Raw genomic sequence first — 19,349 nt, 5'->3', positions numbered from 1 at the left:
GGCCCGACCCCACACTCACGGGATGGCAGGAAGTGGAGTGACCCAGACCCAGCCTGCTCCATTCTTCTCCCCTGGCTCCTGGACTTGGGGAGACAGGGGAACTGCCCCCCAGTACTCACTGGCAGCGTGGCTGGGAGCCAGTGGAGCGGAGTGTGCTAGGGCCGGGTTGCTCTACTTCCCGCCATGGCGTCACCTAGTGAGTGCAGGGCGTGCCCGACTCCTGCTGCAGTCCCCCAGGACACGTAGCTCAGGGGAGGATGTTTGGGGGTAAGGGGTGGAGTGGGGTCGGAGCTGGGGTAGGAAGAGGTGGGGCAGGAGTGGAGCAGGGGCGGGAGCAGCTTTCCTGGCCAGTTCAGCTGGCCGGGGGATCGGGTTGGCCAGGCCCCTTCTGACTCTGGGCCCAGCGCCATAAACCTGGTATTGTTCACAACTGTACAAGCCAGGCCTCCTCTCCCATTTGCAGTTGCCTTGATCCAATCCTCTGATTCACAGCTGTGGAACACTCCTGTGGAAATCACAGCAATTGCTTGCATGGAAAAGTAATATTAGGAAAGCAGTTAATGTATTTTTAATTTATTTTAATCTGATTTAGCAGGTGGAAACACTGAGGAGTATTAGAACCATGGAAGAAGCCAGCTCACTACAGACCAAGTGCTCTGTGGTACACAGTTTGGGATTTACTGCCTTAGCTTTTCTGTGCCAGTCCCGTAGGGCCTGAGATTGGCCTTCCTCCTAGAATAGTAAACCAAAACATATACAAAATGCAGTGTGCAGAAGAACTGAAGGGAGAAAGATTTCAGATGGAGAAGAACCAGGTTTTCAGCTTTTTGAATCCTTTCCTGGTCCCTGTTCCACTTTGCGATTCGGAGCTGACTGTCCCTTACATATCCATATCCCACTCATCCACTTCCTTAATTGTATTGCCCTCTCCCTGAGTGAAGACAAACAGGCAACTCATCAGTGATGGCTTCTTAGGGGTAAGCGGCGCCAACTCTGATTTGCATCTCTGAGCAGCTCTTTTATGGGTCACTTTAGTTTTCATGTCCCCAGTCTTAAGGACCATGCCACCTTAAGATCGGGCTGGAGTGCAGAAGCCATGATCTGAGGAATTTAGACAATGAAACCATCTTCCCCTCCATCTTATCCCTCACCCCCATCACATCTGCAGCCTCCACAGCCCTAGAGGAAGGAAACTGTATATATCTTTCCTCCCTCATGGCTTTAGCATCAAATGAAGACTATGCTCAAGAGAAAGCACTTGGAAACCTTCTGACTTAGAACAGAGGCTCCCTCCACAGTATATTCTCTATTATAAAGTCACTGCCTTTTTCTTGGAAGGAAGCAGCTGCTTGCACTGTAAGCAAGACCACAGTTCTATACTGACCGTTTCACAGCATGTTTAATAATGCCCCAGTACCATTCATTATAAACAAATGACCATTGCAGATGACTTCCTGGCCGTTCTCTCTCTCAACATTATTTTTTGCTATTACAACAGGAAAGGTTAATAATATTCATTGTTTGGTGACTCCAATGCATTGCAGAGAATATGAATATCAGACATTAATATTCTGCTTAAATCCAGGGGCCGTGAGGCTTTCCCCATACTGTTAAGTACAGCAAGTCAGACCCACAGTTTCCCGTTATTCCAGTCCTGTATCCATGCTTCCCAACTCCAACTATGCATCTCAGATCTGACCTGCAGCACTCACTGCTGTCCCACTCTTGGGACCTTTCTGAAAAGCTACCATCCTAACATGTGGCATCTCTTGCTCTTCCAGTTCTTGACCTCCTCATAGCTCTGCAAATGCTCCTGAATTCCTACTAGCACTCTCTGCTACCCTTAGTCTCTTCTCTGAAGAAACAACCAGTTGTGCAGACTGATAGAATGGTCTTGTGATTATGGACCCCCCAGACTGCACTGTAGCCTGATGCAATTACTGGCTCTACCACTGAGACTTATCCATGTTGGTTAGGGATGTGATTTTTGCCAACATAGCCGTTTTGGCAAAAGTTCTTTTGCTAGTGTAGCTTATTGTGCTTGGGAGACTGGTATAGGCTATCCCTGCAAAAGGATTATTTTTTTGCCATAGAAGGCCAGTCCACACTTACAATTTAGACCAACATAGCTATGGAACTCAGGGGTCTGAAAAATCCACAACCCTGAATGCCGTAGATATGCCAGCTTACCCTCAGTGTAGATGCGGCTAGGTCAATGGAAGAATTTACTTGGAAGTTTACTTGGTGCTGCCTCAGTGTAGGGGGCTGGACTTGACCTCCTGAGGTCCCTTCTAGCCCTATATTTCCATGAGTTTATGATTCTATGAAGAATGCTTCTGTCAACCTAGCTCCAACACTCAGGGAGGTGTTGTTTCTACAGCAACAGAAAACCCTCTTCCTTTGCTGTAGGCTGCATCTACCCAACAGCGTTACGCTGGTACTGTAGCTATGCCATTATAGTCCTTGTAGCATAGACATGGCCAAAGCTGTGTCTACACTACAAGGATGTGTCAGCATAACTAAACTGGTATAGGTATAACAGCAAATCTTTCAAGTGTAGACAAGTCCTCAGGCCAAGTCTACACGAGGAATACCTTGCTGGTATAGCTACATTTGTATACTATACCGGCAAAGTGATTCTAATGTAGACACAGCTTATACTGACAAAACTATACTTTTACTGGTATAGCTTACTTCTGCCTCCCGAATGAACTAAGCTATACCAGACAAAGCACAGTTTTGCTGGTATAACTGCATCTCCCTATGGGCTTTGGCCAGCACAGCTCTGTCAGTCAGAGATCACACCCCTGACCGACACAGCTATGCCAGAAAGAAATCTATAGCGTAGATTTGGCCTCCGTCTCTCTGTGTCTCAGTTCCCCATATGTAAAATGGGGAAAATAATACTCTGCTTTCTTGTAGGGTTTCTGTGAGAATAAAAAAATCCACCAGTGCCTGGGAGATGCTCAGTTACTATGGTGATGAGTGCCATGTAAGAAACTAGGTTCTTACATTCACTAGGTACTACACTCAGAGCAACTCCGTTGTTTTACTTAGGGCCTAAGCAAGGCTTGAGCCAGATTTTACAATTCTCCTTAGTTAACAGGTTTTACTGAACAATGCCACTTCCTCTTCCTCTTGGCAATGACCCTGCCCTCCTAGTGGAGGGGCACCCTGGCCCCATGGGAAAATGAAAGATCTTAAATCAGCCCCTTTATTTCTTTTCTCTTGCTTGTTCATTTATACCAAAACAAAGGAGGCAAAAATGTCACTTTCTCTTTTTAATGCTGGTGTCAGTCTAGTGCTGGTGAAAGGAGCTAGCCTATGTGATGACTGGGATTGGTAGGTTGGGCCCACCAGAATGAAAGGTGAGGGAAAGACCGCAGAGCTCAGACAATGGACAATCCTAGAGACTGACCACCTCTGAATCCAGGAAAGGTACAGCATGGGCAATGGCAGAGAAAGGTTCCTTCATGATCCCCCTGCCAATGTGCAACACCCCAGCCCTGGAAGGACTCTTTCTAGGAGCAAGCGCAGAGTTCAATCTCCAGGGCCTATTCACTTCTTCGCCTCAAAACTGAGATAGCTAAAATGGTGGCCAGTTAGTGATGTGGACACCGACCCATTTGGGCACTGGCCTGAGACCCTCCAAACTCAAACTGAGGCCTCTCTCTGTTTCTCTATTTGCCACCCATTGCATTATCTCTCGTGTCTTCTGTTCAGATACGTTTCATCTCTCTTCCGCTTTCCCTTTTACACTTGCTCCCATCGAAGTGGGCAGTGGAACTTTTGCTACTGACTTCCATGAGAGTGGGACAAGGCCCATCTCTACTTCTCAGATGTTTTTAGTGGTCCTTTTCTCAGGAGCTTCCCAGAATTCTATGGTGGGCATGTTCTGACTGGGGCAATCACTTGCACACATTTGGCCCAGGCTGCAACTGCTGGAAGAGTGGGAAAACTTGACACATTCTTAATGCCGCCTGTCCCTCTCACGTAAAGCATCTTTCTTTCCCTTATAATTTACTCACCTCGTTACTGTGCTTCTGATTATTTTGCTGATTAAAGACCTCAGTTAAAAAAAAACAACAGGGAACAAGAAACATGACATTTCAGCAGTGAATACAAGATCTGCCATTCCTCAGTGAGATCTAAAAGAGTGTGGGATAACAGGGGAGGAAAAAAATCTCCTTCATAAACATGTTAGATGATCTAGGTTAAAAACCAGGAAATAGGCAGAAAAGGACCATAATTTAAATAAGCCAACAAATATATAAATCGCCTGCCTGCCCAAATTTTTTGGCGGTGGCTCAGTTACTCATAACATGTCCTGTTCCAATTCCCCCAGCCATGAAAAGCTTCAATGCATTTTGAAAGCCTGGGCCTTTGTTTTTTTATGGCATGAGGGAAAATTGTTTTCAAGGTGTGATGAAAGGGCATTTTTAGGATTGTTCAAGAACTCTTGCTGTAGAAATCTGAGTAACAACCCCCCTCCCACCCACACGCACTGTACAAACACTTATGCTTTAAATCCTGTTCAGCCTCGGTTCCTATTGCTTTCTCTTTCCTTGAATTCTGTGCAGGCTGCCTGTGTCCTGCTCCACCAGGGGAATGAGGCTTGCTCCGGACTGGACACAATCCCTTCTCTGTTCACGCCACCAAACATTCTTCTCAAAGTTTAGTCCTCATCACTTTCACTGCTGTTTAGTTGCCATTTACTGTCTCCTCACTTCCAGTTCCTCAAGGTTTGTTTCTTGATGGTTGTGTTCTCTGTCCCACTGACCTTCCTCACAGAGGGTGATCAGAGACTTATGGTTCTTCACTGTCCATTCCCCTCCACTCCTTAGAGATCTGGTTCTAGACTGGAGTTTAGGGAAGAATTCCATATATACAATCCAAGACTTTTTATCAACTCAAATGCTTCATGCTAGTGCAACAAGGATTCAAGTGCTGAGGACCGGGCTTTAAAGTCCATCCAGGCACTGTCCCCTGCTTTCCAGTGTCAGAGAGAACACACAGCAAGACAGCCTATGAGGCACAGGCGCTGTGTGGTCCTACCTTTCCCTGGCATGGGAGAAGGTGTTTATCCAAAGAACTCAGCACATGAAGATTTGACACCGTGTAGCCCCAATTTAGCAAACATGGAGCCCAGTTCTCTGTTGAGATTCTCAATCAGCACCTAGGCACCCAATTCCTTAGAGGCGATGCCTAAGTGCCTTCTTGAGCTCTGAAATGTAGAATTAAGTGCTCTCACTTAGACCCCTGCCCCAGTGTGTGTAATGGACAAGAGTGTCTCAGACAGAGGCAGCCCTGTCAAGCATTGCGTCTTCACAGCGACACCCCCTCAGGTTGGATTTGCTTTCACACAGTTTTGAAAACAACCCTGTCTTATGCTGGTGGATTTTCCCTTGTGCTTTCATGAGATCTCCCTCCTCCGAACCCTCACAGTCTTGTGGAAGCTCAAATTTCATGTCCTCACTGGGGAACCCAGGATGCACACTGAGTGTTCTGTCCACTGGACAGCCCGGATGCTGTCCGGGGATTTTAGATTGTTTCTGATGAAGTCGCCTTCCAACAAGTGGTTGAAAACACAGGACCCAGGAGAGTTCTCACAGAGAGAGATTGGTGGCAAGTGCATAAAGTCAAAGGTGAAATTCTGTATGGTCATGCGGCACTGCATGAGCCCTGACCCTAGTTTTTACTGACTTTGGAGTAGTGGGGGTGTTGGTAGACATGGCAACAACCCGGGCATTCCTCCAAGGCTTCAACAAAGTGCTGAGCAGAGTTGGTGAGGTGGGAGGCTGCTGTTGACACATCTTGGGAGTAAACTCTCCCCTGTACCCCTGCAGAATCAAACAAAAAATGGAGTAAGAAAGCTGTGGATGCAGACAAAATGCCTCGAGACTGCATCCCACACACTGTATCAGGAGACCCAGGGTGTTCTCTCGGCTCTGTTCAACACTGTTCTATTTCATGGGATAGCAAAAGGGACAGTGGTTGTATTCTTTAAACATGCTCTAGCCTGGGACAGGTCCCAGGGTTGGAGGGCATGGCTGAAGAATGGTTAGGTACCCTCTATGCTACAAAGTCACTGGGTTCTTTGACATGGCTGTAACTCAAGCGTGGATGGGCGTTAGCCAGGGTTAAACCTCAGTTCTCTAACGCAGCACTATCATTTTTTTCCTATCCACACAGGCAAAAAGAAGCTACTGTATAACAAGGATACCGTGTAACACTGTACTTAAGGATGGTTCTTTTATATAGCATGTGAACTGTTGACTCTAATCAATACATAGGCCCAGAAGGGAGACGGATGATATCAAAATGTAACGGTAGATTAGACAGAACAACTGGGCTGTTCTCACACACATGCCTGCTGCAAAGAAAAAAAGCAGAGATTTGTGCTCTTTTTTGCTCCTTTATGATGCAAGAAGGGGGCCTAACGGGTTTTGTAAAACAGAATAATGTTTTCCCCCTTCCCTGGTTTTTTTGTTTTTTGTTTCATAATAGAAGGACAGCATCCCTGTTTTTTTCTGGAGGACTTATTGGGGGTCTCAGAAATGTGGCTTGTGAGCTTTCTTAAGTTCTTAATTCACAGGGCAGTGGGAGGTGCATGTTTAACAGGGAGTGCTTTTCTCTGAAGTGTGTTTGTAAATAGGTATTTATTAATAATCATATAATATACACCTCGCTCATATGCTGATTTTCATCACTAGATCTCAAAGCATTAACCAACACAATTTTTCAAAAAGCCTTTTAAGGAGGCTGAATGATAACCGCTTCTCCTCTCAGCTAATCATACAGGGTGAGATTCGGCATTTTCCCTCTTAGAGGTCCAGTCCAGACTTTGTCGCCTAGGAGGAGGAGGTGCCATGGTGGCATTAAGCCATCTCTGAGTGTTCCTTATCTACAGCTACTCTGGGGCCCCTAATTTAGATAACCCTAGGAATCTCTTCCATCCCTGACTCACCCCTCCTACCCCCAGCCCTCCCCAGCATGCCCCCAGTGCCAAGGTTTGCAGGTGGTCTTCACAGAACAGCCTTATAGCTGTCTTCTGCAGTGCCTGTACTGAGAGAATCCTTCGCTGGCCAGATATGGGTTTTTTAGAGCCCTTTATGTCATTCCTGTCCTTTTACCTAGCAGAAAGGGGTTGAAGTGGGGGCTGAGGACCTCACTAATGGTCCTTAATCCTACCAGTTCTTCAGTCCTGCATAGAGTACACCACAGTGAACAAAACCAGACTTTCTAGTGCAGAAACCAGCAGAAACTTTTTAAACTTCCAGGCCTTTTTTTTTATCCCTCATAAACAAGGAAGAAAAAGACATGGGTATAATTGTTTTGCCCTTTTTATGTCCCTTTTAACATGGATAATATGGTGTTCTCTCACAGACTCACACCACACTGCACTCATTTGGCAAGGCACTATCAGTGGTAGGGGGGCATATGATAAGGAGGAAGTAGATGGTATTCATGGTTGTATCCGCTGGAGTGAGGTCTACATGACTTGTATGTCACCTTACACTGTGCCTGTGGTATCCAAGAGAAGTGCACCCCACTGCAGCCTTGCAAGTAGTCTAACGGGGAGCTAATCAAGCATTGAATCCAGCAGCAAGCAGTGTCTGCCTGGGTCCTTATTCCCAGGATCTAAGCTATCACAGTGAAGGGGAGGGAAACTTCCGAGAGGCACCGGACTCTGCTGGACAGATCTAACCCATACCAGGGACAAATCCTCAGGCGAGAGACACCACATGTTTACTAAGAGACAGAAATCTGCCTAGTACTATAGCTGCAGAAGCCTGAATCAAATCAGGGAGAAATATTTTACTTTTGTCTTCTCCACACCAGACTCTACAAACCTGAGTCTAGGTATGCTCTGAAACACAACAGGTCTGATATCAGGGACAGTGGCAAAAAATGCAAATGGGGATCTCAGATGTTTGGCACCGTCACCACTGGTGGTGCTGGGTTAAAATTTTAAGTGGGGGCACTGCCGTGTGGCCTGACTCTCGATGCACTCCCCAATACAGTCTCCCTTGCCTGAGGCTGCTGGGCTTTTCAATGAAGTGTCTTCATTCCAAATATCTGCTGCTTTGGAGATCCCCACTGGAATTGGGGGGTACACACAGCCTGGAATATTGGAGCAGTTGCCCTTGAATGGACCCTGAAGATGTTGAGTCAATTTCACTGCTGGTGCAAGTGGGCACAGAAGCCAACAGAACTGCTCCCGCTGGCACCAGCTGAGAATCTGGCCTACATGAGCTAGATAGGACAGTCACAGAAAGGGACAAAACTCTTTCTAGTAGCGAAGCCACTGGTGGTGCATGAATATCTCAGCCCTGTCTGGGTTGCAGATCATTTCTTATAACAAATAATCTGCAGGAAACTATCCCTCAGATAGTATGTGGCACGGGCATGGCATTTGTTACAGAGGATGACTCAGTGCCTGGCCAGGGGAAAAATGAGAGGGAGAGAGCAGCATACAGAAGAGAAAGAGTGTCCCTTTTGGTGCACAGTAGTGGGGAAAGGCATAACCAACACGACCTCCATCCATAATGGAGTATGCTGCACAACAGAATATTAAGTTAAGTTGCCATGGGATAAAAGGGAAGGTCCTTTCATGCATTGAGAATTGGTTAAAACACAGGGAACAAAGGGTAGGAATTAATGGTAAATTCTCCGAATGGAGAGAGGTAACTAGTGGTGTTCCCCAAGAGTTTGTGCTAGGACCAATCCTATTCAAATTATTCATAAATAATCTGGAGAAAGGGGTAAAAAGTGAGGTGGCAAAGTTTGCACATGATACTAAACTGCTCAAGATAGTTAAAACCAAAGCAGACTGTGAAGAACTTGAAAAAAAACTCACAAAACTAAGTGATTGGGCAACAAAATGGCAAATGAAATGTAATGTGGATAAATGTAAAGAAATGCGCATTGGAAAAAATAACCCCAACTATACATACAATATGATGGGGGCTAATTTAGCTACAACTAATCAGGAAAAAGATCTTGGAGTCATCGTGGTCAGTTCTCTGAAGACGTCCATGCAATGTGCAGAGGCAGTCAAAAAAGCAAAAAAGGATGTTAGGAATCATTAAAAAGGGGATAGAGAATAAGACGGAGAATATCTTATTGCCCTCATGTAAATCGATGGTACGCCCACATCTTGAATACTGCGTACAAATGTGGTCTGCTCATCTCAAAAAAGATATACTGGCACTAGAAACAGTTCAGAGAAAGGCAACTAAAATGATTAGGGGGTTGGAACAGGTCCCATATGAGGAGAGATTAAAGAGGCTAGGACTCTTCAGCTTGGAAAAGAGGAGACTAAGGGGAGATATGATAGAGGTATATAAAATCATGAGTGATGTGGAGAAAGTAGATAAGGAAAAGTTATTTACTTATTCCCATAGTACAAGAACTAGGGGCCACCAAATGAAATTAATGGGCAGCAGGTTTAAAACAAATAAAAGGAAGTTCTTCTTCACATTGCACACAGTCAACCTGTGGAACTCTTTGCCTGAGGAGGTTGTGAAGGCTAGGACTATAACAGCGTTTAAAAGAGAACTGGATAAATTCGTGGAGGTTATGTCCATTAATGGCTATTAGCCAGGATGGGTAAGGAATGGTGTCCCTAGCCTCTGTTTGTCAGCGGATGGAGATGGATGGCAGGAGAGAGATCACTTGATCATTACCTGTTAGGTTCACTCCCTCTGGGAGACCTGGCATTGGCCACTGTCAGTAGACAGGATACTGGGCTAGATAGACCATTGGTCTGACCCAGTACGGCCGTTCTTATGTTCTTAATATGTAGCCAGAACAGTACCTGTCAGTCTTTTTATGTAGGGGAGAGGATGTTATATGGCTGCCCATGACTATGAGATCTGAGTGTCTTCCATGACAAGTAAGTGACAAGCACCATCTCAGCTGATATACCAGGGACTGAATTAGGGACCCCTACAACTAAACACAACAGTCTCTACAGCTTGAACTAGAGCCAGGCTGAAGCAGCCCCAGTTCTCTGTGTCTCGGGCCCAGAGAGGGACGTGTAACACACTGACCACCGCTGGGTTACAGATGCACAACCCTGGTGTACGCTGCTGCTGCGCGCAAAAGCTGAGTTTTTACTCTTTATTTTCCACCGGTTCAGCATTGGTGGGAGTGATTGTGTGGACAGGGTTTGAGGCAGCCTTGGCATTATCAGCACCAGTTCAAAGCAGGTCTAGATGACAGAGTGATTAAGACACCGGCAGCTTCCAACTTTTTGCCTACACTAGCGCTGCCATTATTGTTACCACTAGTACAGCCGAACTGGGGGGTGGGGGTGGGGAAAATTTTTGACAAAGCAGCCACTAGACAAAAACTAGGGAACAACACTGCTGACAAAGGGAGCACATGCACACGGTCTCAAGTCCCTCAGCATACTGCTCCTTGCAACAGATGTGTGCCATGGCAGAAAGTGCGGTGTCGTATAAAGCAGCTTTACAGAAGGGGGCTCTGCAGTGATTGGGGGGAGAAAATCCCCTCCTGTAGGCTGCAGTGAGGTTATGTAGCCCTCCTGTGACTGCTACTGTCGTCCTTGGGTTCTAGTAAACCCCCACAGTTGCCGTGTCACTCCTTGCATTGGCAGGACATTGGCCACTGGACCCTGCGATTGATGGAAATCTCACAAGATCAGCTGGATTTGAAGGTTTTTTCTGCTGTAATGGTGGAAATCTTGCCAGATCAGACATGTCATAAGATTTGGGTCACATCGGAATTAGAACCAGAAAAACCCTTCTGGATTTGGTTTTGACATGGAACCAAAACCTCAGGGACAGATATTGATCCATGAATTCAAACCCCAGGCCACCTGAAATCCAAAGTGTGTTGGGAAATGTGGTGTTTTTGTCACATTAGTCCCTTCCAATAACCACTGGAACTACGTTCAGCAGCAAGAGCAAGCCACTGAGGTCATTCAGTCATTGTCGATAGAACCATTCTCAATAGATCAAATAAGAGAACAGTCTGGGGCAGGTGTGTCTGTGGACTAGGCTGAATTTAGATATTTACTGAGAGATATTAACCAGAGCAGTACAAAGGTCAAAGGCACAGGGATACTCACAGCCTAGGGCTCTCTCTCCATTTATACCTCCATCCTTAAGTCTGAAAATCCATGTTTGCCTTCATTACCTAGCATTGGCCTCTCGGTCCTGGTGTGCCAGACCAAAACCTACAGAGAAACATACAGGGAGTTCACAGATGCTTTGGATTCCATGGATAAATCAAGACCAGCAAACCCAGTGTGTTAGTTCCTGAACCATTTGGGCTCCAAAATATGTTAGGTGTCTGGGTGAAAGCGACATGAGTCAGAGCTGGAGTTAAGAATCAGAATTTATTAGAGCTCTTATACCCAACAAATTAATATTCACATGAATGAAACAAACAATAACAATGAAGAGATGAGCCTGACACCAGATCAACCTTCCTCCACAAACTCTGGAATTGGGGAGAGAATCAGGATCTGAATTCTGCAGCTGGGACACACCTCTAATACTATAATTATAATGCATAATAACCATAATGCCTCTTTGGACTTATACGGTTTTTCATTTGCAAAGCACTTCACAGACATTAACTGATCTGCCTAACTATTGTTCTGTGCTAATGTGCTTTGGTGTAAGGTCAGGTGCAATGGAGGAGGGGAAGGACCGTGATAGGGGGAGCAAGGGGCTGAAATGCTGGGGTGGAGAGAGAGAGTATATTGGAGATTTAACGTAGACTCCAGAAGGGGGAGCTGTGCTTTGAAATCCCTTGTCATGCTGACCTTTGTGCAGTTGGCTGCTTTGGGCTCCAGTCCATCCATAGTCACCAAATCCTTCAGCAAGCTGCTTTCTTGGTAGCCTCCTTTAATTCCCTCCAGCTTGAAAGTGGCTTGAGGCCTCTCCAAGATCAGTCTGATGCTGACTGCAAATCCAGCCATGTCAATAGCAAAGGGCCGGTTAGGGTCAAAAACCACCTTCCAGCCCACCACTTTCCCCGCTGGGCTCACTATGGGAGACTCGTACCTCAGACCCCCAGCGAAGGCCACTGGCCATACGGATACCCTCCTCGTATAGCGCATCTGTGTGCCAGAGAGAAGCAGTGCAGTGAAAGGTTCAATGCTGTCATTTCAACCCCACCTCCCTATGTGTACCACGCTCCTACTGCTCTATCCCCCTTTGACTCCTTTCCCCCAGCATCACCTGTGCGAACCATCCTGCTGTAACTCCTTGCATTCTTCTCCTTTCCATTCTTTGCCTCCTCTCTTCTCACTTCCACCCTCCAGACTGCCCCAGGCTTTCCCCCATCCTTTCCTCTCCACATCACCCTTATGATCACCCCCACTCCTCCTGCCCACTAAAGTGCTTTGTTGACTTTGTACTTGTACCTTCTCAACACCCTGCTCTGATGCTCACCTGCCCACCTGCCCATCCTCCAGACCCTTCTTAACAACGCTGAAATCAAAGCAAACCTGTTCTCATCACCCTGCCTTCCCATCGCCCCCACTCACCCTCACTCCCATTCATCATCCCATCGTTAAGAGGTAAATCTCTCCTTATTCACAACCACAGTGGCAATCTCACTTTCTTTCATTTTACAGACACTTGGTGCCCACCACCTATGCCTTCCTATGCAACCAAATGGCTCTTGGCAGGATACTCTGTCCACCAACACTATTGGCCAGGGAGGTGATATTGCAATGACCTGGAGGTCTGAGGTCACTTTTACCTCCCTCTCCTCCTCTTCCTTCCAATCATTCTCCTCCGCTCAACACCTGACTGTTTCACCACCCTTTAGCCTCCAATCATCTGCCATCTACTGTCCCCTATAGACAGAGGGGGAAAGACAGAGTCCTACCCTCCTCCCAGAATGTTCAGATCCTCTCTAACCTCTTACTGGCCTTGTGTTGATTGTTCCATAGAAACATGAATTCCCAGTGCTGTTAAATCACCTAACCCTGACCAGGCCTCCAGGTTCCTCCTAATCACTTCAACTGACTCCACCATATGACTGACTTAAGCAGTTTCCATAGCCAGCCACCCTCTTCTGACACTCCCTTGTCCTCATCCCCAGCAATCTTCTCTGTGCTCTCACCCGTGCCGTCCATGGCCACCTCCTAGAAGTGTGTGGGGCTCCCTAAAAGTGCCCACAGGGGATGGAGAAAAGGATAAACTAATGAAGGATGATGAGGCTTCTTGTCCTCCTCAAGTTTGAGGATTGGAAACAGGGTTTATAGGATAACTATGGCATGCGTGTTTCAAGTGGTGCCCTACGCTTTGGTGAACTTTACTGGATGATCATCCCCTTGAGTTTGCAATATACTGGAAAACTCAGAGCAATTGGGTTTCCCATGAAATTTCTGGTTTGGCTTCCTGCTTCTAGCTGGGCTGGAAATACCATGAGGATAGCCCTTTCTCATTGCATGCTTGTTCTTCTTCTCCTAGCTGGGACCCAGAATATAGTGGAATGAGGAAAGGGAAACAATGGTCGATTGGAAAGTTGAACAAACTTTTTCCAATCTCCATATTGTGCTCAAGGGAAGGTTTGAGTTTTGAGTGAAGTTTTTGTTTGGGGCTTGTTTAAATCAAATCAGTTCACCCTGACCCTTCACTGATCTACAGCATTCACTCTACAACCCCTCCCAGAGCAGACTTTGTAAGAGGAGCCTTTCACCATGGGCACAAAGGCTTAGCACCATGTCCTGGCACCAGCATGGTCATGTGACTTAGCAAGGAGTAAAAAGGGATGGAATTGTCCATGCAGATCACAGAGCAGCTGTGGAGTTGCCCTGTATCTGCATCCCATGGCTGCAGCACTCCTTCCTCACTGGGAAAAAATGGCTGGTACATTTGCAAAGTGATCAGCTCTCTGGCCTCACTTGCCCTGCACCCCACCACCTTGCATGTGAAGGCAGAGGGAGCCCCTGTGGAGCAGAGTTCCATGACACACACTGATGTGGAGCCCTTGACTGGGGCTACCAAATCCTCCTCCCTCTTGGTGCAGGAGAACTACGCTAGTACCTCTGGGTTGGGGTTCTTTGTAACTGCAGAACACATGGCAGGATCTAGTCTTTATGGGCGACAGCTACATTTTGTTCTCCTCTTTCATGAAGCGCAATGGCTCCTACCTCCTCGAAGAGCTCCAGGCTGTAGGTGTTATCATCATCAGCAAAGTACACAACACCTTCTGGTGGCTGTGTTTTGTTGAAGCTGTCTCTTAGCCAGTGCAGACCCAGGTTCCTCTGCAGTGTCCCCCGTGGCTTGTGGGATGGGATCCTGGATCCGTTCATCTTCAGACTCTGCGGGCTCTCCACATTCAGGTGGGTGAAATTGAGCCCCGCCTTCTCCAGCAGGTTGGACACCAGGTTGGTCCTCCGGGGTGAGTCCTCCACCACCACCCAGTGCAGGTTCTGCACATGTAGGAAGGTGTTGGCTAGTCGGGTCAGCTCAGCCTTCTGCACCGGCCGGGTGTAGGTGGGCGTGATTATAAAGATGGTCGGGAGAGTGTCCGACCAGGGAGGAGGCCGGGAATACACATAGTTCTGGATGACTTTTGGAGCCACCCCTGAGGCTTGCTGCCAGCTGCATGACGGCAGCCCTTCTTCCCGCAACGGGGATGTACCATTGAAGCGAGCTTTAGCTGTTGCATTTTCTTCCGTCTCTTCTGAGGCAAAAAGAAGGAGAAGGAAGTTAGGGACTAAAACCCAGCCTGTTCACTGCTATATTAGGTGACATTTGATAACTATCTATGATCTATCTGGGGCAACGGCCCTGGGTCTACAACATTTTCATTCTGCAAACCACTTCATAAGAGAACAATCCTTTCATAGGCCCATTTCTCCCCTCCCCTACTCCTTGGTTCTTTCTTAAGAGGTTTCACCCTGCAGATTACTTTTGGTCCATGGAGAACAGATTGAGAACTACTCAGGTGGGACCTTTTTGAGTGTGTGAATGGTAGGATGTGACCTCCTCCTGACCAAGCTTGTTCAGAGCTGGAAGATGTGCCAAATGTCAAAGGAAAGGAAATTTTGCCTAGACTTCATTTGTGGTGCTGATGGTACAAGGTAAGTGTAATCTCTTTACAGGCAAGCTACAGCCAACAAACGCAATGCATGTTAGATATGTCAGAACTGTGCTAAACTTACATTCCTAAAGCTGAAATAATTTGTATAGGGGCTGGGTCGTGAACCAAACTCTTGGGTCTGAACATCCCTGAGGTTCAGGGAAATGTGCTATAAAGCAGAGTTTCTGCAGCTTTATCATTTTGCGCATCCCTTCTTCTGATGGAGAGATTCCCAGCCGTGCCTCCCCTCCCAACCTCTGAAACTACAGCAACCATATTGCTTGGTTACTTGAAAACCCTGCATCTGCTCTAGTGAAGAGACTACATGGAAATAAACAGCTTTAATGTGATGAATGTATCACCCTGTTTTGTAACTGTGCTCTTTGTTTCCCCACCCTGATTTAAAATTAATTAGGTCTTTGGAAAGTGGAAACTCTAAATGTCTTAGGCAGGGTACACCAGTGGAGGAAGTCACTGCAGCAGGCTGAAAAATGGAAAATTATTTCTGTGTGATTAAAAAAAAATTCCAAGTCATTTCCTTCTACAGTTTTCGAAAGGGAAAGATGATAAATGTTTGTGCCATACGCCCGGGGTACAATTTGGAACTGTGGTGCTATTTTGAGGTACAGAGGGTCACAATGTTTATTGGAAATTTTTCATTAAAATGCATTTTTTTGTTTTTCATTTTTCTCCCTTTCTCCCCTCCCAACTCCTGACATTTTACTTTTGAAAAAAAAGGGGGGGGGGAAGGACAAAAGGGGGAGAGGAAAAAAAAACCACATTAAACAGAAAAACAACCAAAAAGTTCATTTTCCAAAAAATTAATTCAAATTTCCAAATTAGAAAAAAAGGCCGTGTTTTGTTAAAAAATGTGGTGGTTGAAAAATTTAGATAGGATCCACAAGTCACTGTAATCTATGCCCTCTCAGTGTGGTGCTCTGTCCCCCTCTAGTGATGGCTAAGCCACCTAGCAATTAATGAATCTGCTGGAGCACAAACTAACAGAGCAGGCTCTCTTAGCCCAAGCAGCAGAGGTTCATGCACTAAGATCCAGAGGTTCCAAATTCAATCCCTGCTGCCGATGACCCGCCCAGGGATGCTGATGTTACAGGTGGGGTTACTTAATGTTATTGGTTGATGGCTGACATGTCACTGCTGTGACTGAATCAGCCCTGTGGCCTAGGTGGAAAAGTTCTGTGGCCCACCCATGCATTGCAGAGTGGTGTGAGGAACTGGAGCTCCACTGTGATTGTTACCTCTGTACTGAGTGGTAACATGCTTTGCAGTGGGCCATCTTCTGTTTGGAAGAGGAAATCTGGGACACAGACTCCAGGTATTACCTGTTAGTCTATCTTTATTCACAAAATGGCCCCCAGTCCTGTTTACTTTGAACAGAGATGGCAAAAACAACAGCAAACTGCACACAAGCAACTCCATTTGCAGAAACCAGCCAAGTCAACACTATGTCCTGTTCCACAACCAGAAAGCAGCTGTCTCTCTTACCCATAGCCCCTTACCTATAGCCCTACCTTCAGCCTGCGGGCTGATCCTGAGTCCTGCCTGCTCCCTGTATTTTACCTGGCAAGCCCAAGACTGTATGAAGTCCATTATTCTCAATACTAAGCATGGGCTAGTTCAGGTGGGCCTGGGTGTTAACTCTCTCAGATTTGTTTCCTAAATTATCCCTCCAGTTCAACACCACTGGTGGTAGCAAAGAAGGGGATTAATAGCATAGTCAGGACTTCAGGTATGTGTTTAAAGCCCCATGCTATCTAACTCTGCTTAGAGCAGAGCTACATGATACAATGCCAAAACATCAGCAGCTTCTCCTATGGTGGGAGGGCTTATGGAAAATTCCCACTGTAGACTAGTTGCTCTGCTGCACAAAAGAATTCCTCAAGCAGACTGGCCCAGATCCTCAAAGGTATTTAGGCACCTAGAGCCCACTGAAATCAATCCTTTGAGGATCTTGACCATGCAGCCATAGTGTCTAGAGTGGGCTTCTCTCTGAGGCTTCCTGCAAACAAGGGAGAGTGTTCTTAAGGACTGCCTGCCTGTTTGCAGAAGCCAGTCCCTGAGGGGTCCTTTGGGCAAGTTTCTCTTTGTTTCACCCTTTCTGTGAAGTGTTTCTCATCAAGCATTCACATCAATAATTCCTTGCACGCATTTCAGGAACACCCTGGCCATAACACTGTTATGACCAAACCGTAACCGTGTGAAGAGCAGAGTTGCTTACACTTACTTCTCAGCAGGATGAGGTAGCGGGTGGCTGGGTACTGATGCCACAAGGTTAGAAGAAGAGCCCATGGCAAAACGATCAGGAGTGTGGTCAGAAGGTTACGTCTCCTTAGCATGCTGCAAAGAACTTCCAACGCCCAGGCATCTCCCTACCTTTCAGAACAGAGTATGGAGTAAGCTACCTGGTGCTTGTACAGAGAGTGACAGACACCAGCAAAGGCTAGCTCAGTTCTATCAGTTACGCAGCTAACAGACTAGGTCCAGCTCATCTAGAGCTGGATCCTGAATGGTGCTGAGCACTTTGGCCTCGATCCAGCAAAGCATTTAAGTCCATATTTAAATTTAAGCACGTGACTAGTCCCATCACTCTCCAGAACTGAGCCATTAAGGTATTTTATCTGCCTGCCACAACTGGTTCAGACACTACAGACTGCAAGCTTCCATGTAATTTTTTTAAAGGACAAGTTTCTAGCCTGATGGTTGTGAAGAATACCTCCCAAATGTGAATTTAGGGTACCCAATGGATAGTTGTTTGCCTTCCTGCAATCTGAAACAACAGCCCGAAGAAAGCCGTTAATGAACCCATTCATACCAAGGGGGTAACTTCTAAGCTTTGTAGTCAGGGCCAGCTCTAGCCATTTCGCCGCCCCAAGCACGGCGGCACGCCGCAGGGGGCACTCTGCCGCTCGTTGGTCCTGCGGCTCCGGTGGACCTCCCGCAGGCGTGCCTGCGGACGCTCCACTGGAGCCATGGGACCAGCGGACCCTCCACAGGCACGCCTGCAGGAGGTCCACTGGAGCCGCCTGCTGCCCTCCTGGCAGCCAGCAGAGCACCCCCCCATGGCATGCTGCCCCAAGCACGCGCTTGGCGCGCTGGGGCCTGGAGCCGGCTCTGCTTGTAGTGACATTACAAGTGACACTAGTTTCAGTGACACTAGTTGAAAATTTGATTCTTGAGGTACCGAATTTGTAGCATTACCGCAGTTGTGCGTAAGACCTGAATAACTGCAGAGCAAATGGATACAGCAATGGGGTGAAAGATGCCTACTATTCTTTTCTCTAATTTAATTTTAATTCAGATCCTTTATACGTATTAATTCTGATACAGTCTTTACAGTCACAACCTGCTTTTTGCACAGGTCCCCTGCTTCATTCAATGCACAGCAAAGATGGTGTTCACTGCTTGGGTAGTTAATCAATATCTCTTTTTATCCCTCTCAATCATTATCTGGCCCCTGCATTATATATGACACATCATCCAAACCATGCACTACATATGGAATTATTAATCTCCTTGTGGGCTTTTCTATGGCTTTCATCACCATAGAATCTGAGTGCTTCACAGGTATTAAATAATTTACCTTTAAAATATCCCTATGAAAGGAGGGGAACTGAGGCACAGAGTCATTAAAGCTCACATTTTCAGGAGGGGCCACTAATTTGGGGTGCTTCATTCACTGGGTGTCCAACTTGAGACATCTTGGGCCTGAATTTTCACAGTTGCTGAGCACCTACCAAAGGTGCTGGAACTGGGGTGTGGGGGATGCTGCCGCACCCCCTGACTGGAAGCGGTTTCCATTATATACAGGGTTTATAGTTTGGTTCGATGGCTCTCAGCATCCTGACTTTATAAATTGTTCCAGCACCCCTGGCAGCTACAGCTGCTGTTGACTTCAATATGGATTGCGAGTGATCCACACTTCTGAAAATCAGGTCCTAGGGTTCTCAGGTTGGGCAGCCACTCAACAAAGTATCCAAAATTAGTGGCCACTTCTGAAAACATTGATGGAAGTGACTTGCTCGCCATCACACAGAAAATCCATGGTGGAAACAAGGACACAATTCAGATGCCAATTTTGGGTCATAACCAAAGATCATCTTTTTTCTTCAAAAAGTCCCCAGCCTCATTCACCACACAACTTCCAGCATCTCCTTTCATTCTATGGATCCAGAAGCTCCCATTCCCATTATTAAATGAGCTGCCTGTGCCATGCCACAGGCAGCAAAAGCCAAGCATAGTAATGGAGATTTAAT

General features: G+C 46.6%; 1 protein-coding gene across 4 annotated transcripts in view; it reads right to left on the bottom strand.

The window, feature by feature from the left end:
- Nucleotides 1-601: 601 nt before the first annotated feature.
- The window catches only part of LOC115635186 (galactosylgalactosylxylosylprotein 3-beta-glucuronosyltransferase 1-like), a 46,012-nt gene continuing 27,264 nt past the window's right edge, over nt 602-19,349 (bottom strand). For 2 of the 4 annotated variants that reach the window (XM_030533544.1, XM_030533553.1), the window contains 3 exons: nt 17,321-17,469; nt 14,144-14,679; nt 11,386-12,097 (listed from right to left, as the gene is read on the bottom strand). In XM_030533544.1, coding sequence (XP_030389404.1) covers nt 11,621-12,097; nt 14,144-14,679; nt 17,321-17,432 — 1,125 coding nt within the window. In that variant the 5' untranslated portion in view covers nt 17,433-17,469 and the 3' untranslated portion in view covers nt 11,386-11,620. Of the gene's footprint in view, nt 5,841-11,098; nt 11,207-11,385; nt 12,098-14,143; nt 14,680-17,320; nt 17,470-19,349 lie in introns of those variants that run through there. The other 2 variants (XM_030533555.1, XM_030533533.1) reach the window with 2 other exon arrangements.

Source organism: Gopherus evgoodei, chromosome 1, assembly GCF_007399415.2.
Source record: "Gopherus evgoodei ecotype Sinaloan lineage chromosome 1, rGopEvg1_v1.p, whole genome shotgun sequence".
Lineage (NCBI taxonomy): Eukaryota > Metazoa > Chordata > Testudines > Testudinidae > Gopherus > Gopherus evgoodei.
This window is presented reverse-complemented; position numbering and strand designations above follow the sequence as displayed.